The sequence below is a fragment of the Ursus maritimus genome, unplaced genomic scaffold (assembly GCF_017311325.1).
Source record: "Ursus maritimus isolate PB19 unplaced genomic scaffold, ASM1731132v1 scaffold_33, whole genome shotgun sequence".
Lineage (NCBI taxonomy): Eukaryota > Metazoa > Chordata > Mammalia > Carnivora > Ursidae > Ursus > Ursus maritimus.
The window spans coordinates 23,902,107-23,927,259 of NW_024425897.1; the positions used below are offsets into that span (position 1 = coordinate 23,902,107).

Consider the following 25,153-nt stretch of genomic DNA (forward strand, 5'->3'; position numbering starts at 1 on the left):
AGGGGTGCCTGGGTGGCTCGGTTGGTTAAGTGTCTGCCTTTGGCTCAGGTCCTAATCTCAAGGTCCTGGGATCGAGCCCCACATCAGGCTCTCTGCTCGGGGCGCGTCTGCTTCTCCCTCTCCCTCTGTGATCTCTCTTGCTTTCACTGTCTCTTAAATAAATATTTAAAAATGTATATTTAAAAAATAATAAAAATTAAAAGCCTATGTAATAATCAGTTTCAGATTAGGTTTATGGGATAAGACCACAATTTATGTGGTGTGTTAGTCAAAGGTTCTTCAGCTTTATAGTTTAGGGATCCAAAGTACCCCTAAGGGCTCTACATGTGGAGACATGTACGTTTTTCTTCTCACCCTAGGTGGTATTACCTCCACTTTACAGATGAGGAAACGTGGCCAGAGTTGCACAGTGAGTAAATCATGAAGCCAAGATAGGGACTACAGAGCAGTGTGGCCTTTCAGGGACAAAAAAAAGAGAGAGAGAAAAGAACATTCCAGAAGAGAAAGTTGAGGAAAATGAGCTAACACTTTTAAGAGGGTGGGGAAAGGAGGGATCTAGAGATATTATGGAAGGTAAAGGTAGAAAGGCTAAGTTTCGTGTAAAAAAATGGAATATCTAATGTTCTTCCAAGTCTTCCTAAGATAATCCCTTTTCTTTATTTGTGTCAAATACGATAATGGATTTGAAAGTGCTTTGAGAGCATTTAGGTCCTAAACAAATATAAGGTATCATTCATGATAATAGAGGCACTGAGAATTGAAGGACATGTAGAGTGTTATTACTGCTGCTTTTTTATGTGTTTCTGTCTTATTTTAACAGTGTAGTTGATAAAAGTTATAAAGTTCCTGTTAGATGCCGTAAATAGAAGAAAATCACAGTGACACACACAAATAGGACAGGTGTAATTCTCTGTGGATTCAGAGTTTTCTGTATTAAAAAAAAAAAAAGCAACACTGAATGGGGTGTTAGTGTTGTATGAATAGAAAGCTTTTCTCTTTATCTGCTTCATTAGTTGTCACTTGAACTCTGCAGCAGGGAGCCTATTAAACTGAGACCAGACCCAAAGCAGTCTCCAGCATGGCATTTCCTGCTCAATCTATTATGATGGTTGTCTGATTTGAGAAATAACTCTGCCAACACTTCCTGTGAGTGAAAGGTGCTTTATCTTCAGCACGAACCCCCAAGCCCAGGAAAGGACTCAGTCTGTTTCAGGCCTGGCCGCAGCCCCTGAAAGTTCCATTCTGGGAGGTGCTCCAGTCCTCCAGAAGACTCCAGCCCACCCAGAACAGGAGGATGGCTAGACGGAGTTTATAGGGAGCAAGCACCAAAACATGGATTATGGGGGCGCCTGGGTGGCTCAGTCCGTTAAGCATCTGCCTTCGGCTAGGGTCATGATCCCAGTGGGATCGAGTCCCACATCAGGCTCCCTGCCTGGCGGGGAGCCTGCTTTTCCCTCTCCCTCTGCCTGCTGCTCCCCCTGCTTGTGCACGCACTTTTTCTCTGTCAAATAAATAAATAAAATCTTTAAAAAATATATATAACATTAAATAAAAGAAAAAGAAACATGGATTATGCTTAAGCATTTCTCAGAAAATCATTCTCTCCCTCGGCTTCTGGTGCCATCAGCTGGCCATTTTGTCTTTTTAAAGCTGCACATCAGCCTGTTCGAGTTCAGTGTTTGGTCCTTCACCATTGATTAGGTCATTGTTTTGAGACCTGTCGCTTTATCTCCTGTTGTAGAAGGGGAAACAGGACCATGACCAAATAGGTAATCAGCACTCCACAATTCTGGCCTCAACTTCTTTCTTTCTTCTTTCTTTCTTTTTTTTTTTTTAAGATTTTATTTATTTGACAGAGAGACATCGAGAGAGGGAACACAAGCAGGGGGAGTGGGAGAGGAAGAAGCAGGTTTCCTGCTGAGCAGGGAGCCCAATGGGGGGCTCCATCCCAGGACCCTGGGATCATGACCTGAGCCGAAAGCAGACGCTTAACCGTTGGAGCCACCCAGGTGCCCCATCATCGGTTCTTTTTACTGTTTAATTTTTTAAAGATTTTTAATTTTGCTTAAGCAGGTTTCACGCCCAGTGTGGAGCCCAACACGGGGCTTGAACTCACAACCCTGAGATCAAGACCTGAGCTGAGATCAAGAGTCAGACACTTAACTGGCTGAGCCACCCATACCCCCCTAAAGATTTTTTCAGTCATCCCTGCACCCCACGTGGGGCTCGAATTTACAGCCCCAAGATCAAGAGTCACGCGCTCCACCAACCAGCCAGGCACCCCCCCTTTTACTGTTTTTAAGGTGACTACTAGAAAATTTAGAATTTCGCACGTGGCCTACATTATGTTCTTATTGGACAACGCTGTTCTAGAACACTGATGTAACAGAAACAACATAATTGGTGTCCTTTGTTCAGATGACCCCATTTCTCAATCCCCTTGTTACCATTTCACCTTCTGTTAGCTCAAATCAATATTTATATCATTCTTCCCTATGAATGTTTGCTGTTCCCGCCGTTACTCTCCTCCCCACCTTCCTCATCTCCGTCTTTGCCATCATTGTTCTAGGGCTTCTATCCAGTAGTCGGACAGTCCTAAGAGCCACCGTACAAGCACGCACCTTTGCTCAAAGCTGTTGGCCATGACACTCTGTGGTTCCCGGAGGCAAGAGCCTCACCTGGGAGCTGGTTAGGAATGCAGAGTCTCAGACCCCACCTAGACCCAGTGAAGTAGTCTTCTGTTTAACAGGAGCCCCAGGGGATTTGTCTGCGCCTGAAAATGTGCACGGTGAGAGCTTTGCCAGTCATCTTTCCTAAAGCACCCCCATTTTAGTTCGTCTCCACATCTGTTCCTTCGGTTGGATTTGATGAAGTTTCTACAAGGTTGAGGTAACACGAAAGTTGTGGCCAAGAGAAACTAGCTCTCTCTCTCAAAAAAAATAGTTAAGCAGTGAATTTGGGGCACGTGGCACCCAGAAGGTGAGTCCAGAGATTGAAATCCTATGACTTCCTGCAAATAGATTGAGAGATCCTTCTCTCTCTCGGGGACACATGACCATGCCCTTCCCCCATCTCCGGAGCGTTAGATCCGCTGGAGAAATGAGCCTCACCTTGCTGCGTCTAGTGTACGTCCGACTGCTGCAGCCACGGGCCACGTTCCAGAGCTCTACGTACACCGTCCCTGCAGCCAGACGTCTTCCTAGGCGTGGGCTGACTGGGGGGGCCTGAGGAGGGAATGTGTGGTCCAGGTCAGAAAAGGGGGCACCTACCAGAATGCAGACCCTGAGTCCCGGTAACAAGCCCTCCAAGTGACTAAGGGACACAGGAAGTCAGAGAACCACTGCTCTGTAGCCTGTTCTCATCCTGGGCTATTAGCACGGATCATATTTGGGGGCATCTTTAATTTCTCTTCTATGCCACAGGCTCCTCGGGCTCCCCGAGGCCCATGGTAGATGTTGAAAATACTCATTGAACAAATTAGCTTTCCGTTTTGTAGAGCCCTCACACCTATCATCTCTGACTTGACCAAATGGGAAGGGACGGGGACAATGAGAGGCTTGAAGCCAAGTCGCAGTCAGGCTGTGAAGTGCAGATGCGTCCTCAGAGGAAAAGCAGGGCTGAGGGGAAGTGAGGGTGGAGAGCCAGCCCCAAATCGAAGCGCACGCTCGCACAAAGGAATTGGAGCACACTGTCCTGACTCCCAGTTTCCCCTTACCAGCACCTCTTGTCACTGTTTTTCTGTTGCTCTTTTTTAATGTCACGATGAGCTCTAATTTGAGCCGCTTTTATCGTCCCCTGAAGACTTCTGAGTTGCTCTGTGGGTATCACAAAAACTGAAACCCAATCCGTATTCCCTGGGCTTTGGGGAAGTGGAACCATGGGTGCGCTGGTCATTTTTAGCAGTCGTTGGAGGAGAGCCAAAGCTCCCAGAGATACAAGAACTATTGAGAATCGCCCGATTGGCTGTTGGAATTAGCCGTTAAACAAAGCAGCCAGTAACTGAACACTGGGGACCTTCTTGAACTCCATTTGGGTGGGAGACCTTCCAGTGTGCGTGTCAGCCCCGAACTAGGACAGAAAGGTAGAGAGTTGAAACACAGCAGGCCAGGGACAAAGCCGCTGATAAAAGCACTCTCCTCTCCGCCCTTTGTCTGGGAGTTTCGCCTCGTCTCAGACTCACTTCCTTTCTTTGTCGCCGCACTCTATTCTCGTGCTGTCCTGCCTGATCGGATTTACTAACTAGCGGAAGAGACACCCCCGAGGGAGGCCGTGGGCTCGCGTTCTGTAATCAATCTGATCCAGCGACTCGATGCTGTCTGGTACACAAAAGAATCTTGTTCTGTGGATCGAAAGCAGAAATAAGGGAAGGGACATTTTGGACATCGACTCGGGTCTCATTCACTTAATCATTTACAGGGGAGCGGGTTCTTTGTTGTAGTGATTTCAGAAAAGTGCCGGTGTTTATCATTTATCTTTTCCCGAGCATACTTCCGAAAGACTCGACACACAATAAACAAAACGAGTTTTCTAAAGCGCCACTTTCCCTGACATGCTCTGTTTCAAAATTCACAGCCACCGAGCATCTTACCAACACCACGTTAATTGTCGCCCCCCTGGGACTGACACACATCCCGAATGCCACACTTTTCAGAAAGAAGCTACGAGTTTAGACCATCACGTCAGCCACAGAATGGACAATCAGCATTGGCATCAGGCCTGAAAAGTACGTTTCATTATATTTATTCTCCATAGAGCGAGAGATTACGGATACCGTATTGTTCTAAAGATGACCAGGATCGTCTCGGGACCAGCTGAACTGGTTACTCAGAGATACACGTAGAATAGCAGAAACGTACATATTTACAAGGCAGCGGTGCCCAGTAGCACGCGTGTGCAGTAGGCATCCTCCGAGCTTGTTAGGGGCCGGCATGAGCTCATAGAAGTTAGCAGCCAGGACTCGGGGCGGGACGTAAATGAGCTGAGAGCGAACCTGCTGAAGTCACTTGGCGCGTGATTCAGCTGCTTTTGGCTCAGGGCGCTGGCCTAGGTACACACCAGCTCTACCTAGGTTCGAGACCAGGGGCCCGCAGCTAGAATGGACAAGGTTTCAAATGGTAAAAGCAGCTATTTAGAGCCTCAAAGGAAGCAGGTGTTAAAAAGGGCAGTACATCTGTTTTTAGCACCTACGTCGTCCTGGATCAAGAAGCACGAAGCGAGTGGCACGTTCATCGTTCCCATAATCCACCCAGGTGACAGGAATTTTGCTAAAACTCAGTCTCATGCCTTCAAAGGTATTCAACAAAAGCTCTTTCCAGAATTTTTTTTTTTCTCTGATCTTTAAGCCTGTGCAGGATGGGCAGAGAAGGGCTTGTTCACCCATTTTCCAGGTAAGAAGACAGGCCCACACTGTGACTTGTCCCTGTTGGCAAAGGCTACCCATCTTTGAAAAGAGCTACCACCTGTCCGCTTGTTCTGCCTTCCTCCCCTGGAAGGAAGCAAAGGCCCGTGGGATTCATCGTGTCCTGGTAGCTGTTACTCTCTATCCCATTCACTTGTCAGCTAAGACATGTCAGCCTTCTGCTACGTCTGGAGTAGCTATTTAAATCTAATGGGTAATACTGCTTCCTCTTTTAGCATCTCTCCCTCATTAGACTCTAAGCTCCATGAAGACAGAGGCTCGCTCGCTCCACCTCACATCGCTCACGACACCTCGCGTGGCATTTTGAACCACGCAGGCACCTTCATAAAAATCAGTTGATTCGAACGTTCCAGGGATGAGCACCACTTGGATCCTGTTATTGGCAGTGCGTCTGAGGGAACAGATGTTCCTATTCAAATCCGTGAAACTGGAAACATTGAAAAACAACAATCATGACATTGATTGATAGTGATATTTACTGTGTCAGACCGTGTAAGCTCAGCTATAAAATAGACTTGCATACTGTCGTCTTTACATTTGGATTTCAAAGATTCTCAAACGTTTAAATGATGTCACTTGACTCAGATCCTAATTCTTGCTTGATGCACTGTTTAGTGTTGCTTTATCGGATTACAGCCCTGTTCTTTTGAATGTCACACTCAAAACCCTCTCCTTCCTGAGAAAGCAGCGCTTCTGGGTGCTTCGAAGATATTTTCAGTTATAGGAAAATATTTATCAGCTGGGAGGGCGGCTCATGCAGCGAAGATCGGGGGAGATGCCCCGAGGCTGCAGGGGGCTATGCCTTGCTGTCTCCACTAACTTCCTAAAAACCCCACGTGACCGATGGGTGGCCCTCGTTTGAACCGGTTTATAAAAGGTTGTCCTAGAACCTTCAGTGCAATTCCGAGGGCGAACGCATCTTCCTGAAAGGCTGTCTTTTTTCCTCCAGCTCAGGTGGTGAACAGGCAGAGCTGCTCCATATGAGTCCCCCCGCTTCCTGTCGCTGGCCTGCAGCCCTGCTCAGAGTGTGCACAGCGCCGTGGGGACTCCGGCCTCGGGACGAGCGGGCGCTGCTGGCCCCGCGAGCGGTCACTGCGGTCCCGGCGGCGGGCAGGAAGGACCGCCCCGCTCTGCCTGCCCTGGAGGAGAGGGAACTTGAAGAGCAGTTTGTGAAAGGGCACGGTCCGGGGGGCCAGGCCACCAACAAAACCAGCAACTGCGTGGTGCTGAAGCACGTCCCCTCGGGCATCGTCGTCAAGGTAGAGGAGGAAGGGGGGCGCCTGGGGGGCGCAGTTGGTGAAGCGTCTGCCTTCGGCTCAGGTCATGGTGTCCCGGGATCAAGCCCTACATTGGGCTCCCTGCTCAGTGGGGAGTCTGCTTCTCCCTCTGCCCCTCATTCTGCTCGTGCTCGCTCTCTCTCTCAAATAAGTGAAATCTTTAAAAAAAAAAAAAAAAAAAAAAAAAAAGAGGTAGAGGAGGAAGGCCGCTGGGGGTCCCCCAGGGCTCAGGGCACTGTGAGTGACAGCGGTGCTCGGCTGACGTGTGTTCTCATCGTGGCCCCGGGCAGCGGCGGACACTGCGGATTCTGAGTCCGGCCCTGAGGCGGCACAGCCCCAGCAGCCTCCGGGGTCCCTGGGAGCCGGGGGACACCCACTGGCCTGGCATCTGGCAGGCAGTGCCCAGGCTCTGGTCCCCGGGCATCTCACCCCGAGTGTCTGCCAGCAGTCCCAGCCCTCAGTGGCTTGGCTGTGTCCCTCTGTCCCCTCTTTGGTAAATGTGACACCTGCCCCCTGAGCATTTCCAGCCCTCAGGATAAAAATGTGAGGCGTGGCTGCCCCGGGGGCATCTTCCTTCTTTACCTAAAAACCAATCTCTGATCAGAGTGTCCCCAGCTCTCAATGCACCCCGAACCCCTAGGCAATACTGAAATGCTGTCTCCCGTTTCCTGGTTAATAGTGGCCCCGCCGCCTCTCAGTGGAACTGCCAGTCCTTTCTGAGGCACCAGAGGGCCCTAGGAGCAGCAGAGCAGAGGACAGAGACAGCAGGGCAGGGTTTCCATATTCCAAAGACAGGGTAGGCCCTGGTCCGCGCAGCTCCGCGCGCAGTCAGTCGTCATCCTCGCAAGCCCTTACGCCTTGTCTTCATGGTACAGGTGTGGAATCGGGCACAGAGAGGTTAAGTAACTTGCCCGAGATCCTACAGCTGCAGGCGTCAACCCAGACCAAGCCCAACGTCTGTGCTCCTAACAACAGTTCTTCACTGCCAAGTTTCCAAGCCAAGAGCCTATCAGTTAAAACCTCAATCACTTTTGTTTTCCTCCTTGGAAAAAAGCATCATTCATGAGCAACACATAAAATTCTGAAACCTGACAGGATTTTTGTTTAACTGTTTTATAAACTACTGCAGATTTGCTTTCGGTCCTCTTCTCTTGCTTTAATTTCACAGAATTGCTTATCAAATAGCTTTGCAAGGCACTCGCCCTTAATAACTCAGGTTTGACATAATCAACGTACGGTTGACTAATAGTAAAGATGCTGTCTTCCTCCCTGAGACAGCATTTTACGTTTATAAAGGGTGCAGACAGAGGGCTTGTTCCCTGGCCATAAGCCAGACCTATCAGTTGATATTTTCAAAATTATCTGAAGGTTATCATTGCTTCCGAACAAAGCAACACTCTTCATTATAAAACCATCACCGAGAAAGCCACATAATACAGCTGGGGGTGGGGCAAGGTGAAGGCCGAGAAGAGGCAGGAAGGAGGGCGTATGGTCTTCGTTCTGTCACAGACTCACTGGGATTCTTGACGAGTGGCTTTGCTTCTCGGGCCTGTCCCCATCTGTAGAGCGACTAGGTTGAATTCCACAATTTCTGAGGTCCTGTCCAGAGCAAACTTTCCCATTATAAAATATCATCTCTTGCAGTGCCATCAGACAAGATCGGTTGATCAGAACAGAAAGCTCGCTCGGAAAATCCTACAAGAGAAAGTGGATATTTTCTACAATGGTGAACACAGTCTTGTTTACAAAGAAAAACAGGAGGCAGAAAAGAAAAAGCAAGAGAGGAAAAAAAGAGCAAAGGAAACCCTAGAAAAAAAGAAGCTCCTGAAAGAACTCTGGGAATCGAGTAAAAACGTCCACTGAGAAAGAACCAAAGATGTTTTGTGTTGTTGTTTTGTTTTTAAGATCTCTACACCCAACGTGGGGCTTGAACTCACAACCCCGATCCCAAGATCAAGAGTCGCACACTCTTCCGACTGAGCCAGCCGGGCGCCCCTGAAAGAACTGCAGATTCTAACAAGAACCTGCAGATGCAAGGTGCCTGGGTGCTCAGTCGGTTAAGCGTCCGACTGTTGATTTCAGCTCAGGTCATGATCTCAGCGTCGTGGGATCAAGCCCCGCATCGGGCTCCGTGCTGGGCATGGAGCCTGCTTGAGATTCTCTCTCCCTCTCCCTCCACCTCCACACCCCCCGCCCCGCTCATGCTGCACACTCCCTCTCTAAAAAATAAATTAAAAAAAATTTTTTTTAAAGAAACCTGCCAGATGCTTCCAAGGAATAATGGTGGGGAGTTCCATTCCGTCTCAAGCATTACTCTAGCATTTCTGTATTTCTGACAGACTTAACATTTTAAATCAAAATTTTTTAAATGGCGGATTAAACTGTGATGAATAGAGACGCACATTTTGAGAGTAAAACTTTTATAAAGAGACACGCAGAAGTCATTACTATAAAAGGACAGCGGCTACTTTTCGTGGGGAGGAAAGGGGTCGTCATGATAGGACACCCAGAAGGGCTGTGGATGGCTGAGAAAGTTCTTTCTGGACGTGGGCGGTAGTTAGAAGGATGTCGCCGTATTTTGTTAAGCTACACACTTGTGTGATTGTCTTATTATCAAAGGTTAAAAATAAAATTTTTTGAAAAAAATTAATATTAATAAGGAAGGTCCATTTTTTTTGGAAAACTGTGGAATGGAGTCGAACATTAGTGCCATTTTTAAAGCGCCTGTCTGGCTCAGTCAGTGGAGCATGGGACTCTCGATCTCGGGGTCGTGTGTTTGAGCCCCATGTCGGGCATAGAGCTTAATTGAAAAAATACACGACATTCCCTATGTACTGATTTACAAGTAGATTTATGAGTTTCCAGAAACCTGAGTTGTGAATCTGCGCACCAGAGGTAGCTAACTGGAGTTCAGTGGCTGCCTGTAGGAGAAACAGATTCCTGGAACACCCCGGAAAGGCTCACGGGACAAGCACTGGAAGCTGAGAATGGCCTCACTGTGGGCAGGCAGTGGGCAAGATCAGTAATACTGTTCTTGCTTTATTCCCCGGCAGACGCCGAAGTCCATGACGGTTACGAGGCACCGTAACGCACCTTCGTCTGACCCCCACCTTCTGACGAGGCAAGCGCCTTCCTTCCTCAGCCCATAGTGGTTCTGGCAATCGGCACACAGAATGTTTCTGGGGCCACGTGGGCAAACTCTCTATGACAGGGATCTCTCACTCTCATCAGTGGAGCTGGGGTTTTTTTGTTTTGTTTTGTTTTTAAAGATTTTATTTTTAAGTCACCTCTGCACCCAACGTGGGGCTCGAACTCACAAGCCCCAGACCGAGAGTTGCTCCTCTGGTGACTGAGCCAGCCGGGTGCCCCTGAGAAGCTGTTTTTTAAAATACCACTTAAAAAACAAAAAACAAACACTTAAGAATCAAGGAACCCACACCTTAATACAAATTGTTAATGAAAATAAGCTTTATTACATCAAGTAATAAATACATACAAAGATGCAAACAGTTTTAGTCATTTTCTTCCAGATGTGGGATCAACTTCCAGGAAAAGCAGAACTGAAATCCACACACAGTCTTAGTAGGAAAATGTGGTGGGGGTGGGGAGGTTCTGGTTAGGTTAGGTTTGGTACGTTGCTCTTTCTTCTGTATTTATAACTTGTGCATTTTTTAAATTGACCTCAAAGCACTAATAGTCATGCAAGCAAATGCTTAAGCACAAAGGAAGGTACATTAAGCGGGATCCACACCATGTGGCAAACGTATGCACTCAAACAAACCAACCAACCCTCAGAGTTGTACTAGCTTATGAAAAAGAACGGAGAACAATCTGGGTAACAGACCCGGGGTCTTTGCCGTGAGATAGGTATCTTTTACGTGCATCTTTTAAATCTGCTTAAAAAAAAACCCAAAAAACAAAAAACCCTGGGTAATTCCTAACTATTTAAAATGTAAATCCTAGTCAACTGCAAAATATTTCTCAATTTCAGAGCCTCATGAACCATGGGAGGGTCGTGGGAAGAGAAACCAAACTGTTACCACTTTGAAAACAAGAGTTTCATGTGAACATGGGAGATGAGCTGTAACTTCTGGTCTCGACGAAGATGGAAAGCCTTCCGCGCTGAGCGGCAGCTAGGATCGGGCATTCCGCTCCGTTTCCGCCAAGCACTCTCGAACCAGTCCTCTGGCGTGAATGATGCCTGGAGGAGAAGCAGAGGCTGAGGACCGTCCAGCAGAACCCACTCCAGGAGAGGAAGAGGGCCCTTCATTACCCAGCTGAAAAGCCCTCGCCCTGGAAGGAACTCGGGACCTGCATCCAAACCAGGCCGGGATTCCAGCGGTTTGGAAACACGTGAGCGGCCCCTCCCTCCTCGAAGGCCTTCCCTCCTAGCCCAAACTCCTCTTTGTGGCTCCTAACAATCCCTTCCCGCACACACAGGCCGGCCGGCAAGCTCTCTTTGCGTGTCAGGATGTCAGAGGACGAAGTAGACGTGTCTCCAACCCGCTTTCGTTAAGCCTGACCCACTGTGGAGAGTCCAGGACTTCAAATCCTTATTTTTCTCTGGCTTCTTCATATTCTAAGTTCTAGAAAGGGCTTGTCCAGTGTCCAGCCTGCACAGTTAGGATGCAAGACTGATCATTTACGTTCAACCTTGGTCCGCTGTGGGGTTGCCCGCCGGGTGCCGGGAGCCCCTTCTGCCCTATCACTCCCCTGCCCATCTTCTCTCTCTCTGGTTTGCTGGTTATGGTTTGGTTGTTGCATTTGTTTTGTTGTTGTTGTTGTTGTTTTTGTGGCCTTTAGTGAACGCCGTAAGATACTGAGCTCGGTTTCATAGACACAGAGAATCTACTCCAGGGAGAGGACTGCCGGAGGGCACCGGGAATGACATCCCCAAGTCACGCAGGTGTCCACATCTCACAAATCTTATCTCTGAGCTTCAAAAGACTTTTTTCTAGAAAAGGCCAGACGGTAAATATCTCGGGCTTTGCAGGCCACGTGGGCTCTGTCAGAATCACTCAAGCAGCAATGGGTGTGGCCATATTCCAATAACCCTTTCTTTATGCAGGCTGAAGTCGGAATTGCAGACTATTTTCACATGTCACAGAATCATTTTCCACCATTAAAAACTAAAAACCGGGGCGCCTGGGTGGCACAGCGGTTAAGCATCTGCCTTTGGCTCAGGGCGTGATCCCGGCGTTCCGGGATCGAGCCCCACATCAGGCTCCTCCGCTGAGAGCCTGCTTCTTCCTCTCCCACTCCCCCTGCTTGTGTTCCCTCTCTCGCTGGCTGTCTCTATCTCTGTCAAATAAATAAATAAAATCTTTAAAAAAAAAAACTAAACTAAAAACCATTCTTGGCCTATCAGTTATAGTTTGCTGACTTATCCACCATGAGCCTGACACTCCTGTGCCCTTCATGACCCTTCTTCGCCCTGTTACCACATGAACTTGGCTAGCTTGGACTTGGCTACTGGTCAGCGTGACCGTGGGACCAGCTGCTCACGCAGCACATGCCCCGGAGCCATCACGAGGCATATCCATCGGTGGCCTGAACCCGCTGGCTTTTTTGGGTGACTGCAGATTGCCTGTTAGACTCCGGGGTCCAGCATCTTCCCAGGGATTTCCACTTGGGTAACCAGAACTCCAGCTGCCAGGACTGTCTTGCTCCCTGCCTCCAAAGAGCGGTCCGCACGCAGAGCGATGCCCACCTGCCCCCTGGGGTGGGTCGGGGTAAACCCCACCTCTCCCCAGACCCTCTCCGGGTCCAGCCTCTCTGTCCACGAAGGCTTCGTAAATACCAGGGAAGCCCACTGCCGCGGGCCGGGGCCTGTCCAGGGTCAGCCTCGCCCACCACTGTGGAGTCATGGCCTCCGCGGCAGCTCCCCTTTACGCCCCAGATTTACTCCAGACTTGCCTCTCCAACCTTCCTCAGAAACACCAGATCCCTTCTGAAATTCAGTTCGCACCTAGGCCTGCTGCTCTGCACTGCCACCTTCCAAAACAGAAATCCTCTTCTCCCCTCCACCCCAGGGACTTCGCAAGGTGGCAGCCGATTTCACCTCCCCCTGAAATCAGCTGGCCAGTCACGTCCTCACGTGAGTCACCGGTTTTCTGTGACATCATGCTCCCCCCTCCCCCCCCATCACAAAGGAATTTCAGAGTGTTCTTGCTCTCTCTCCCCAACTAGGACAGACCCATAGCCCCCACCCCCCACCCCCCACCCCAGCCAGGGCTCCGCTCCAAAGAGCTGACGGCAGAGGGCAACACAGGGCCCAGGACCTCCCGGCTCCTTGTCCCTGACCGGCCCAGAGAAGGAAGCCCGGCGCACTGAGCCTCCTGCGGCTCCCTGGGACCAGCACCAGCCACCAGGAGCAGAGCAGGCAACACACAAAGCTGCAGGATCTGGGCTATAAAGATTCCTTTTTTAAATCATACGGACCCTCCCAGGAGGCACGCGAGGCCTTCCCGTCAGATCCCAAGAACGACCTACATCCCACGGACGGCCCACCCCTGCCCCTGCGGATGCTTCCACACGGGATTAACACAACGGGAGCCCCTGGGGCATAGGGGACTCCCCCACACCCTGAAAATCTCTCACAACAGTTCGCGCCGCAGAGGCGGCACCCGTCAGGGGAGTCTGGGTCCCACTACTTACCTCGTTTTAGTCTCTCCATGGCGCTCTTGCTCCCCGCATAAGTGGGTCTAATCTCTTTCCCCAACTCCTCAATGATGGCCAGCAGCTCGGCATATTTGCTTTGGGGTACCTGGCTGTTCCCTGTTCCCTAGAATCAGAAGGAAGAGTTTACGGCGATTGAACCCTAACCTGACCCCAAGGCCACGGTCAGGACCGCACCACATGCCAGCCACAGCCAAGGCAGGGCACGGAGAAGCCCGCCCAGGGGCAGCTGCTGGAGGCAGGGCAGCCTGGCCTAGGCTCCCAGAGCTGCTGCCTCTGCTGGGGCCAGGCTTGTCCACCCCGAGAGATAACCGTAGACCTCTGAGAGAGCTGGGCCTCTCTGCTGTCCTACACTCAAGGAAACCACTAACAGCCTCCAGAAGGCTTCTATCATCACAAATGAGAAAAGACAAAGGAGGAGGACTGGCTTGTCTCGGCAAGCAGTGGGTATTTCCTAGAACCCAGGCAGGTGCTCAAGGACATCCCAGGAGACGGAGGTCCAGAGCAAGCGGACGAGATAGTGGCCGTGTCTTGGGGTCAGCAGGACCACAAATCATTGCCAAAGACCATCTGGACAGAACACAGAATGTGTTTCAATCACCCGTTCTACCCCCGCTGGCAGGGCCCACCCCACGAAACCCCTTTTTCTCTAGACCCCCACCCACAGCTCAAGTAAGCACCCCAATGACTGAGGCTGGGGTCCCCGCAGGCCCCCCCACAAGGCCCTCGCCTGCTCCTCCCTCTTCCTCTGCCGCCTCTGTCTCCTGGCCTCCAGGGCCTTCCTCCTGTCCTTGCCCAGCTCCTCAGCACCCTCCAGGCGCCGCCTCTTGGCCTGGCGGTCCTCCTCGCCCTCCTCCCACCGACACTTCCTCCGGCGGTCCCGTTCCAGGTCCCACATCTGCTCCTGGGACAGAACGGCCTGGCGGGGCATGGCCGGCCACCACCCCCTCCCAGGGCCAGCCTCCGTGGCAACCCCAGAATGCGGCCGCGTTCCGATGATGGCAGACAACCCGACGGCAGCTACGGCCAGCAGGCACCAAGGCGGGGGCCTGGCCAGGTCCCTCCACCGGCGACAGCCAGTGAGGCCAGTGGCAGCGTTGACCCCGCTCGATGGTGAGGAACCGGGTCTCTGCAAGGTTGCCAAGCAAGGGTCAGTCTTGTAAGTGGCAGAACCACACAGAAACCCCTGCGGCCTGGCTCAAGGGCCCCCATTCCCTATGAAGCACATCTGGGCTCTGGGAGGATATGGGCCCTGTCCTCCTCTTTGCTGGGGCCACGACCTTGTGGGGAGTGAGTAGGAACAGGGTCCCCTCTGCTCTGTCCAGGCTCAGAGGATCTGAGGAATCCAGCAGAGAGACTCCCGCCACAGGGACACACGTGGGTGGTGGCCCCACAGGACCTGCAGCACTCAGGCCTTCCAGCCTCTCCTTGGGCCCCCCGCCCCCATCTCTCAGTGCCCCCCGTGAACCATCCTGCCCCCTCTGCTCTGATGCCTCGAGGCTTGAGACTTGAGGCCAGCCAGGGCCATAGGTTAAGGAAGTTGAGACGACTGTTCCACTCCATCATTTCTACTCCTTCGTCTGTCCCAGCAGCTCTCCTCCCCGGATGGTGGGAGGCACGTCCCCTCAGTGCCCAGGCCAGCCCCAGAGCCCCTCCCGCCACACATCCCCCCCTCACCGTACCTGGGTGTAGCCGAGAGATGGCGGCCCGTAGTCACTCAGCAGCTGGCGGTACTGCGAGGACGTTGCCATACTGGTGGAGGGTGGATGGACGCTCCCAGCTGTGGAAGAGAAGAGAAGAATCAGGAATCGTGTGGTTGTACCCAAAGCAAGGACTCTGGGTCCGGCGACAGTCCCCCTACCCGGGACGCATGACAAACAGTGTTCTCTTGTCTTCATAGGACAGAGACCCTGCTCCTGTCCTCTAGCTTGGTGATGGCCGACGCTCAGCCCAGATGACAGGAAAATGGAGCAAGGAGGTCACTCTTCAGACGCAGCAGCACGCGGACACCGCTCATCCATCACGGGCTCCTTCCCACCCTGCGGTCAGGACTGGCAGCAATGAGGAAAATCTGCTGCTACTCTTGGCCTAATCCTTGCTAGTCCCTTTTCCCTGGGTCCTGCTCCGCAGACACGGATGACCTAGAGCCAAATCTCTGCCACAGAGCCCACCTGCTACTGAGGCTGGTCCCCGTCCCGCATGCCCAAGTCCCTGCTGCACATAGGCTAAGGCCGACAGAGGCAGTTCAGAGGCTCTGAGACCTAACCCTGGCTGGAGACTGGGTCACTGGACACCAAGTCAGCGATCTGGAGTGTGTCACAGTCTCTCTGTGTGTCCTCAGTAGCCTCTCAGTCTCCCTGAGCCCCTGCGGTTCCCTCCCCAAGGAGGGGACAGGATTCCTGACAGTCCGATTCTACGCCTCGGTGGCTCACGTCCAAAGAGGGGAGGAATAAGGCCCCGTTTATGGACTGCAACACTCAGACACACTGGCCCTCGGCTGTGAGGGACCACGTGGGGACCGGCCCAGCTAAGAATGGAGTCTCCCGGATGGGGGGCGGGGAGTCATCAGCAGGGAATTCGCGGCCGCAGCTCAGGAGCTGGAAGCACGCAGACCCGTAATGGCGTCCAAGTGGCCATTAGCGGGTAGAGGATGTCCTGCAGAATTACAAACAGCGGTAACCATGGAGAATTTACCTAGCCCTCCTCGGCGGCCGCCCGCCTGCCTCCACGCCCAGCCGAGGAGCAGCTCCCCCTCTGCCTGCCGCCCCCAGAGCCAAACGGTCTCTCAAGCACACGGCGGACTACGCAGACTTGGCCCCGGGGACGGACAGCTGGTGCCAGGCCGGCCAAACCAACCAGCTGCTCATCTGGTGTGAGCAGGGGAGGGGAAGGGGAGAGAGGACGCTCAGCAGCTCCGGCTGGTGGAGTGGCAGGGGCCCTAGGGGAGCCCGGGAGCCCCTCGCCGTAAAGAGACCAACAGTCTGGAGCGGGTGGGTGTTCTCCTGAGCCACACGCTGCAGAAGAGGCTGGCACCCCGACACCTGTCCCTCTGTCCAGGAACTGGGCGCAGCTCTGTACCCAAGATATCTTCCTTGCTCTCGGGCCTGCCCTGGATTTCGCCTCCCCCACCCCAACCCGGGGGCCCCGGTTCAGGCTCAAATGTGGGATGCCCAGTCAGGAATACATGGATTCTGTCACCTCTAAGCTGGTAAGTGGGCACTTCACCGGGCCACTGGTAGCCCCAGTCGCCACGCCTCTAAAGGGGGAACAATAATACACCCGGGCTACGGGCATATACTGCTCAGCACAGGGCTGAACTCCTAGCATGTCTGTGACCTCCATCCAAGGCAACCACAGATGGGCAGTGGCCAGAGCACAGGAATGGGGCAGGGTGGGTGCCCCCCAAGCACCCTTCACCACAGCAGCCAAACCCTAACTTCCTGAACCTTCTGATGTGAGCAGTGAGTGTGGTCGCTGCAGCCCCAGACCTGGGTTCCAGTCCTGACCACCACAAGACATCACAGCTCTCTGGAAGGCCAGGATGCTGAAGGCAAGACCAGGGGGTGCGGACCCCTGCAGAGCAGCACAGTGTCTAGGGGACTCCGGTTCCTGGGCAGGGGGTGAGGGGGCCTCAGGTGTGCATTCCCTGCACCACCCTTTGCCCTCGCCTCTCGTTGCTCATCACTGTTTCTCGCCTCCCTGCCTCCTGTCCCATCTGCTTTCCTACAGACCAGGGCCTGGACCAGGAGTCGGTCTGGCTGTGTGACCTTGGATGAGACCCTTCCCTCTCTGGGCCTCAGTTTCTCCATCTGTTTGAGGCAATGATTCCCAACAGAATGTCTAAAGGCTCTAGATCCCACTCTTCCATGGGGCTAGGGTTAAGTCTCGGGCTGGGGCCTGAGAGAGAGAGGAGAAATCACCTGGTCTGCGTTGGGGGAAGGGTTGGGCAACAGCTGAGGGCTTGCCCTTCCATCACCAGGTGACGTGGGAGGTGACCCCAATTCTGTGTCAGTGCCAGTCTCTTACTCTGTTGAAAGGGGGGGGTAGGTGTGCGGCCCTGAGGAGAGTTGACAGAAGGGCCCTGAGTTCTACTCATGCCCACTCCTTCCGGCACACACAGGCAGGGCCAGTGCATCCGGCTGCAGGAGGCCAGGGAGAAAACCAGACTGGGCGTGAGCACGGCGGGCGCTGAGCATCACAGACAATGCACGCAGTGTGCGGGGACCAGGGAGGGCCCGGAGCCGAGGGAGGGATTGGCAGAGGCCAGCAGCTCCTGGGGCCAGGCGCAGCTCCCCGCCCCCACGCCAGACAAAGAGCGGCCTGGGCCTGGGGAGCTGGCGGCCTTCCCGCCACTTGGGGCGCCTGGGGGGGGGATGTGCTCTCCGGCGGGGAGGCGGGGGCTTTGTCTAACTCCGCCACTGCCACCGCCGGCCAGGCCGCGGCTTGGCAACCCGCGAGCAGGAGGCAGGGCTGGAGGGCGTGAGGGATGATGACAAGGAAGCCGGAGGAGCGGCAGCGGAGAGTCCATCTTGGATGCAAATGGCAGGGGGAGACTGGGGCTTTCTAAAGGGTCCATGGGGAGGGGCGCGCCCCCCTACCAAAGCACCAGGTATCTGGGGACCTCAGCAGTCCTCCTGGAAATCACCATAGAAGAAAACCTGTGCACAGGTGCCAGCCAGCCCAGCACAGGGCTTCAGGGGTCCTGAGTGGGCGCCCCTGTCACTTGACCCCAATCCCTGAAGGTTCCACTTTAGGGCACCTGCCTCAACTATACTAGGCCAGGCCTGAGATTTCCGGGGTATCCAGGCTGGCAGCAAGACCTTCTACCCTGCATACCCCAGGGACAGATGAGAAATCCTATCTGGGCCACAAAGCCTGTCTCTGTAAGGTCTGCAGACCCCAAAGGTGGTGAGAACGTTTGAGAAAATCGTGGCTGTTTGCTCTTGGGACGCAGACGCCAAATTTAACCAATTCAACTTTGCCCCCACCCGCAACCTGAATTTTAACCCTTTCCAATCCCCAAATCTGTGTCCTATAAGTTAAAATACATATTCATATATTCCGATTGATTTTCTGGGTCCCTCTTCAGATTTTTGGAGTTACGGAGTCAACGTTTGGAGACAAGGCCCAAAACTTGCGGCCAACTGCCAACGTGGCATTTCTGACCAGCAAGGCCAATCCCCTCCCCCACAAGGCCTCTGCCCCCTCCCCCCTCCAACGCGCCTGCTTTTTTGGAAGTCTATTTCCAACCAAGTGTCTAAAGGAGAAAGACCCAGACAAGGGGAAAAGCCGGTCACACCCTAACCTCCCCACCTTCCTTCCCCCACCCCAGGTCTCCCTTGATCCCTGGGGCAAGCCCCTGGACACAGCCTGAAGCTGCCTGACAACTTCTGGAGGAGTTTCCTGGGATCGCCCAGCTCCAGCCCCCGGGAAGGGAGAGGACGCCCCTCCACCCCCGGCTTCCGCAGAAGGGGCCTTCGAAGCCCAGACTTGGGGGCTCCGAGATGCGGGGTCTGCGCTGAAACGCCGCCCTCACCCGCCGCCCGCAGGCACTCAGAAGCCCCGGGTCTTCTCCAACTTCTGTCACTCCGCGCACGCCTGAGGGGATATCCGGCGTGCCGCGTTCTGGGCACCCCAGCTCCGGCGCGCCGGGCCGAGCCCCCACTGACGATCGAGTCCCCTGCACCGCGGGTGACCCCAGCGGCCCCGCACCCTCTGGGGCGCCTGCACCTGGCACGCGCGCCGCCCCCGCCCTGCCCACGCCTGGCCTGGCCTTGTTCGCATGCACCCCTGCAGCCCGCCCCCCCAGCCCCAGGCTCACGCCCCCCACCCCCTGCTCCCCAAGGGCGGCCCGGGCCCCGCGCCCCGCGCCCAGCGTGGCCCGGCCGCTCCCGACTCCCGCCGGCAGGGGCCCTCGCCGAGCCGCCCAAAAGCCGGAGGAAAAAGGAGCAGAGAAAAGCCTCCCCCGCCCTCGCCCGCCGCGCTCCCCACGATCCCTCGGCCGCCGGCGTGGGGGGGACCGCGGTGCCCGCCCGCGCCCCCGGCCCCGGCCCCCGGCCCGCGAGTCCTTGCTGCGGCACGGGCGCCCGCGACACTTGGGCGGCGCGGGGCCGGACATTGGCGGCGGCGCCGCGCTGCCCGGGTTCGACCGGTGCCCGGCGCCCGGCCACCCTGCCCCCCGGGAGCTGGGCCGAGGGCGCGGCCGCCGGCCCCAACTTGGCGGCACTTGGGGCGCGGCGCGCGCGGCCCGCGGGGCGCACTCACTCACCGGCGTTGAGGGAGGCGGCGGGCATGTGCGCGGCCAAGTTCGGTTTGTAAGACATCCCCCCGAGCGGCGGGGCGCGCCGGGGCGCCGCGGGGCCAGGCCCGCGAGGGCGGCGGCGGCGGCGAGGCCGGGCGGCGGCGAGGCGGGCCCGGCGTCCGAGCGCCCGTCCGTGCGCCCGCCGAGCTCCCGCGCACTTTTTGTTGTTGACGGCTCGGGCCGCACCGGCAAATATGGCCGTCCCTCACCCTGACACCCGCTGCAGTATATCACCCATACATCGGGCGGGCGGGCGCAGGGGCGGCCGCAAACTTTGAGCGGAGCCAGCGGGGCCGGCCCGGGCCGGGAGGGGGCGGCCCGGCGCGCCGCGGCCCCGGCGTCAGGGGGCGGCTCCGCCCGCGGCCGCGCCCCGCGCCTCCGGCCGAGCTCGGCGCCCGCAACTTGGCAAAGTTTGGGGGGCTGGGTCCCGGCGGCGCCCAAGGCCCGCGTGGGTCCCTTTCTTCTTCTAGGTTCTCAGCGCCCAGAGATTCGCTATTTTACCGCTTCGTCTCTTTCTTTCCATTTTTTTTTTTTAATAGCTAGGTAGGATTTCTGAATTACTTTTTTCCCCCTTGGATGTGGGGGCAGGGATGGAAAATTACCTGGAGAAAATGGTGGCGAGTGGTATTTTTAAGCACGTAGATCATTCCAGACGCCGAAGTCTGGCCATTCCCCAGAATAAGAACAACCAATTCTTGACATTGATTTCAAATAAATTTCGTGTCCCTGTCTGTATTAAGTGGTTTTTAACCCTTTGGGGGCCTACGAGACTCCTTGGAGACTGACAAAAGCTAGAGGCCTCCTCGTCCCTGGAAAATTCTCTATTGTATCCACATAACTCTACATCTTAACTCCTTCTGATATTTAAGAAGCGCCTACTATGTGCCTGGCACCGGTCCAGGCGCCAAGGATACAAGAATGAACTCGACAAAGTTTCTGCTCTCCTGGAGTGTGCATTACAATTTTCTGTCCTCCTTCCACCCCCACCCCTCCAGCCCATCCTCAGGTCTGACTGAAACATATCATCAAATATGTATCTTGGATAAGATGACTAAGCTTTTGAAGGTACCGTTTCTTGGAGTTCCACTGAAATAGTAAAAAAGCTTGTCAAAACACACAAGATACTCACCCTTCTCTGCCGTTTTTAATCGCCATGCCTTGCAGATTTTTAATTAGTCACAGACCTTCGGGCGCATCTGGATCTAGTGAAGAAGGCATCAACCTCCCCGCCAAGAGGGAAGGGTTACCGCACATGCCTTCCCTCCTCCCCTTTGGGATTTCAAAGTGCAGGTGATAACCCCCTCTCCAGCCTAACCAGCACCCCCGGTGATCACCTTTAGGCTAGCTCAGCCAGGGATGCTCAGTGAAATTTTATTTCCTGAATGAATTAATGCCAAGCTCTCCTACGCCGCCCCAGGGGCCCACATACTCTACAGCAGTATTGTCCGATAGAAACATAAATGCGAGCCACACACGTAATTTTAAATTTTTTAGTAGTCACAGCTTAGAAAGTGAAAAACTGGCAAAACTGATCTATTTAACACAACAGATCTTGATTTCAAATGTAATGAACATAAAGAAATTAAGATACGTTCTCTTCCTCTCATCCTACAGAGTCTTCAAAACCTAACATGCATTGCACACTCACAGCACATCTTAATTCAAACTACTCACTTTTCAAGTGTGCAAGAGCCCCCAAGAGCTAGCAGTTTTCCTATTGGACAGCGCAGGGCTAGAGGCTGCAGGGAGAGAGCTCCTAAGGCAGACACACGTGGTACTAATTCTGGCTTCACCCATCAGCTGTGTGGCTGGGTCTCAGTTTCCTTGGTGCGAGAATCCACATCTCATCGACCTGCCCCATCCCTCCTACAAATGGTCTGGGCTGTTCTCTTCTGATATTGATTTTTGACATGATGCCTATCCCCCTCACTTTCGGGCCTGAACATCACTGAAAAATGTTTCTTTTCCCTTTTGTTTCTAATTGACATACAATTCACTTAGCATAAAATTTACCCTTTTAAAATATACAATCGCCCCTAGCTTTAGGTAACTGTTAATCCACACTCTATGAGTTTACCTATTCTGGACATTTCATATAAATGGAATTATACAATATGTGCCCTTTTGTGCCTGGCTTCTTCGTGAGTTTTCAAGGTTCATCCGTGTTGTAATACGTATCAGTAATTTGTTCCTTTTTTACGGCTGAATAATATTCCATTGTACGATGGACTACATTTTGTTTATCCATTCACCCATTGAGGGACATCTGGCTTATTTCCACTCTTTGGCTATTGTGAATAGTACTGCTCGGAACATGGGTGTGCGGGAGTTTTTGTGTGAACATGTTTTCAGTCCTTTCGGACCTATACCCAGGAATGGAATTCCTAGGCCATATAGTAACACTGTTTCACTTTTTGAGAAACTATCAAACTTTCTTTCCATCGTGGCTGTACCATTTTCCATTCCCACCAGTGATGTAAAAGTGTTCCAATTTCTCCACATCTTCACCAACATTTTTATTATCTGGCTTTTTTTTTTTTTTTTTTTTTTGGCCTCCTAGTGGATGTGAACTGGTATCTCATGGTTTTGATTTGCATTTCCCTAATGAATAGTGATGTTGAGCATCTTCCCGTGTATTTTCTAACCATTTGTAGATCTTCTTTGGAGATATGTCTATTCTGGTCCTTTGCCCCTTTTTTATGTTCTTTTTTTAAGATTTAATTTTTTAAAAAAGATTTTATTTATTTGAGAGAGATAGCACAAGCCGGCGGGGGGAGAGAGAAGAAGAGGGTGAGGGAGAAGCAGACTCCCCGCTGAGCAGGGAGCCAAATGCAGGGCTTGATCCCAGGACCCTGGGATTGTGACCTGAGCCGATGGATGGCAGACACTTAGCCGGCTGAGCCACCCAGAAGCCTCTAAGATTTTATTCTTAAATACTCTGTACACCCCAACATGGGGCTTGAATTTATAATCCCAAGATCAAGGGCCGCACACTCCACAGACTGAGCCAGCCAGGCACTCCTGCCCGTGTTTCAGGTGAGATTTCTTTTTATGTTGTAAGAATTCTTTATGTATTCTGAAAAGCAGCTTTTTCTCAGATATATAAGTTGCAAATGTTTTCTCCCATTCTGTGGGTTGTCTTTTCATTTTCTTGATAATGTCCATAGACACACAAATTCTTAATTTGGTTGAAGTCCGATTTATCTATTTTTTTTCCCTTTGATTTGCTTGTGCTCTTGGTGTCATATCTATTCCAAGATCACAGAGATTTTCGCCTACACTTTCTTTGAAGAGTTTTAAAGTTTTTGTTCTTACATTTAGGTGTTTGATCCATTTTTTAATTATTTTTTATGTATGATGTGAGGTGGGGCCAATTTCATTCCTCGCATGTGGGTATCTAGTTGTCCCTGTACCATTTATTGAAAAGACTATTATTTCCCACCCAATTGTCTTGACACCCTTGTTGAAAATCAATTGATGATAAATATGAGGATTTATTTCTAGACTCTCAGTTCCGTCCCATCAATCTGTATGTCGATCCTTACACCAAAGTCGCCTGCTTTGATGACTCTAGCTTTGAAGTGAGCTTTGAATTTAGGAGGTGCAAGTACTCCACATTTGTTTTTCTTTTTCAATATTGTTTTGTTGCCTATTTGGGTCCCCCGCATTTCCATATGAGTTTTAGGATCAGCTTGTTCATTTAAAAAAAAAAAAAAAGGCAACCGGAATTCCGGTAGGGCTTGTATTAAACCTGTGTGTCAGTTTAGGGAATATTGCTATCTTAACTGCATTATTATGTCTTCCAACCCATGAATACAGGATGTCCTTACATTAATTAAGGGTTTTTTTGCCTTTAGTTTCAGCAATGTTTTATAGTTTACAGTGTGCAAGCCTTGTATTTCTTTGCTTAAATTTACTCCTAAGTATTTCACTATTTTTTTAAAAAGATTTATTTATTGGGCCACCTGGGTGGCTTAGTCAGTTAAGCGTCTGCCTTCAGCTCAGGTCATGATTCCCAGCATCCTGGGATCGAGCCCTACATCGGGCTCCTTGTTCAGCAGGGAGTCTGCTTCTCCCTCTCCCTCTGCCTACCGCTCCTCCTGCTTCTGTTCTCTCCCTCTGTCTCTCTCTCTCAAATAAATAAATAAAATCTTTATTTAAAAAACATGTATTTATTTATTTTAGAAACAGAGAGAGAGAGAGAGAGAGACACCAAGAATCTCAAGCAGACTCCACACTGAGTGGGGCATCTGAGATCATGACCTGAGCCACAACCAAGAGTTGGACACTTAACTGACCCACGCAGATGCCCCCGTATTTCACTATTTCTGATGCTATTGTAAATGGAATTATTTTCTTGATTTTTGGATTGTTCTTTGCTAGTATATACAAATACAAGTAATTTTTGTGTATTGTCTTGTATCCTGCAACTTCCCTGAGCTTACTTATTAGCTCTACTGGTTTGTGTGAGTGAGTATATAGTTTCTTTAGGATTTTCTGTATATACGGGTCCCTGGCTGGCTCAGTCAGAAGCGCAAACTCTTTTTTTTTTTTTTTTAAGATTTTTTATTTTTATTTATTGGACAGAGATAGAGACAGCCAGCGAGAGAGGGAACACAAGCAGGGGGAGTGGGAGAGGAAGAAGCAGGCTCATAGCGGAGGAGCCTGACGTGGGGCTCGATCCCAGAACGCCAGGATCACGCCCTGAGCCGAAGGCAGACGCTTAACCGCTGTGCCACCCAGGCGCCCCAGAAGCGCAAACTCTTGATCTCAGGGCCCTGAGTTCAAGCCCCACATTGGGTGTGGAGCCTACTTAAAAAAAGGGGGGGGCATCTAGGTGGCGCAGTAGGTTAAGCATCTGACTCTTGGTTTAAGCCCAGGTCACGATCTCAAGGTTGTGAGATCCAGCCCCGCATCAGACTCTGTAATCAGCATGGAGTCGGCTTGGTTTCTCTCTCCCTGCCCATGCTCACGCGCATGCATGCTCTCTCTAAAATAAATAAAATCTTTTTTTTTTTAAAGGACTTTCTTTATATAAGATCATGTCATCTGTAAAGAGTTTTACTTCTTCCTTTCCAAATGGATGTCTTTTATTTCCATTCCTTGCCTAATTGCCCTGACTAGAACCTCGAGAACAATTTGGGTAGAGGTGGTGAGAGCAGACATCCTTGTCTTGTTCCTGATTTAGGGGAAAAGATTTCAGTGTTTCACCGTTAAGTTTGATGTTCACTACGGGCTTTTCATAGATGCCCTTTATCAAGTGGAGGAATTTCCTTTCTATTACTAGTTCGTTCTGGAGTGTTTTTATCATGAGAGTTGGATTTTATTTATTATTTTATTTTACTCTTAAAAAAAGATTTTATGTATCTATTTGAGATAGAGCGAGTGAGAGAGGAGCAAGTGCACAAGTGGGCGGGGGGAGGCAGAGGGATCGGGAGAAGCAGACGCCCTATAAATTCTGCTTTTATCAAATGTTTT

General features: G+C 51.9%; 2 protein-coding genes across 13 annotated transcripts in view; one reads left to right on the forward strand and one right to left on the reverse strand.

The window, feature by feature from the left end:
* The window catches only part of MTRFR (mitochondrial translation release factor in rescue), a 13,519-nt gene extending 4,953 nt beyond the window's left edge, over positions 1-8,566 (forward strand). For 6 of the 12 annotated variants that reach the window (XM_008688815.2, XM_040620004.1, XM_040620005.1 and 3 more), the window contains 3 exons: positions 4,573-4,723; positions 6,374-6,678; positions 8,341-8,566. In XM_008688815.2, coding sequence (XP_008687037.1) covers positions 4,636-4,723; positions 6,374-6,678; positions 8,341-8,559 — 612 coding nt within the window. In that variant the 5' untranslated portion in view covers positions 4,573-4,635 and the 3' untranslated portion in view covers positions 8,560-8,566. Of the gene's footprint in view, positions 1-2,282; positions 4,724-6,368; positions 6,679-8,340 lie in introns of those variants that run through there. The other 6 variants (XM_040620003.1, XM_008688818.2, XM_008688819.2 and 3 more) reach the window with 4 other exon arrangements.
* Positions 8,567-10,142: 1,576 nt separating this feature from the next.
* CDK2AP1 (cyclin dependent kinase 2 associated protein 1) lies at positions 10,143-19,764 on the reverse strand. Its single transcript, XM_040620006.1, has 4 exons — positions 19,643-19,764; positions 15,057-15,154; positions 13,354-13,480; positions 10,143-10,897 (listed from the first exon to the last, which is right to left on the reverse strand). The coding sequence occupies exons 1-4, from the start codon at positions 19,695-19,697 to the stop codon at positions 10,830-10,832; spliced, it is 348 nt and encodes a 115-aa protein (XP_040475940.1). The 5' UTR covers positions 19,698-19,764; the 3' UTR covers positions 10,143-10,829.
* Between the last annotated feature and the right edge of the window lie 5,389 nt (positions 19,765-25,153).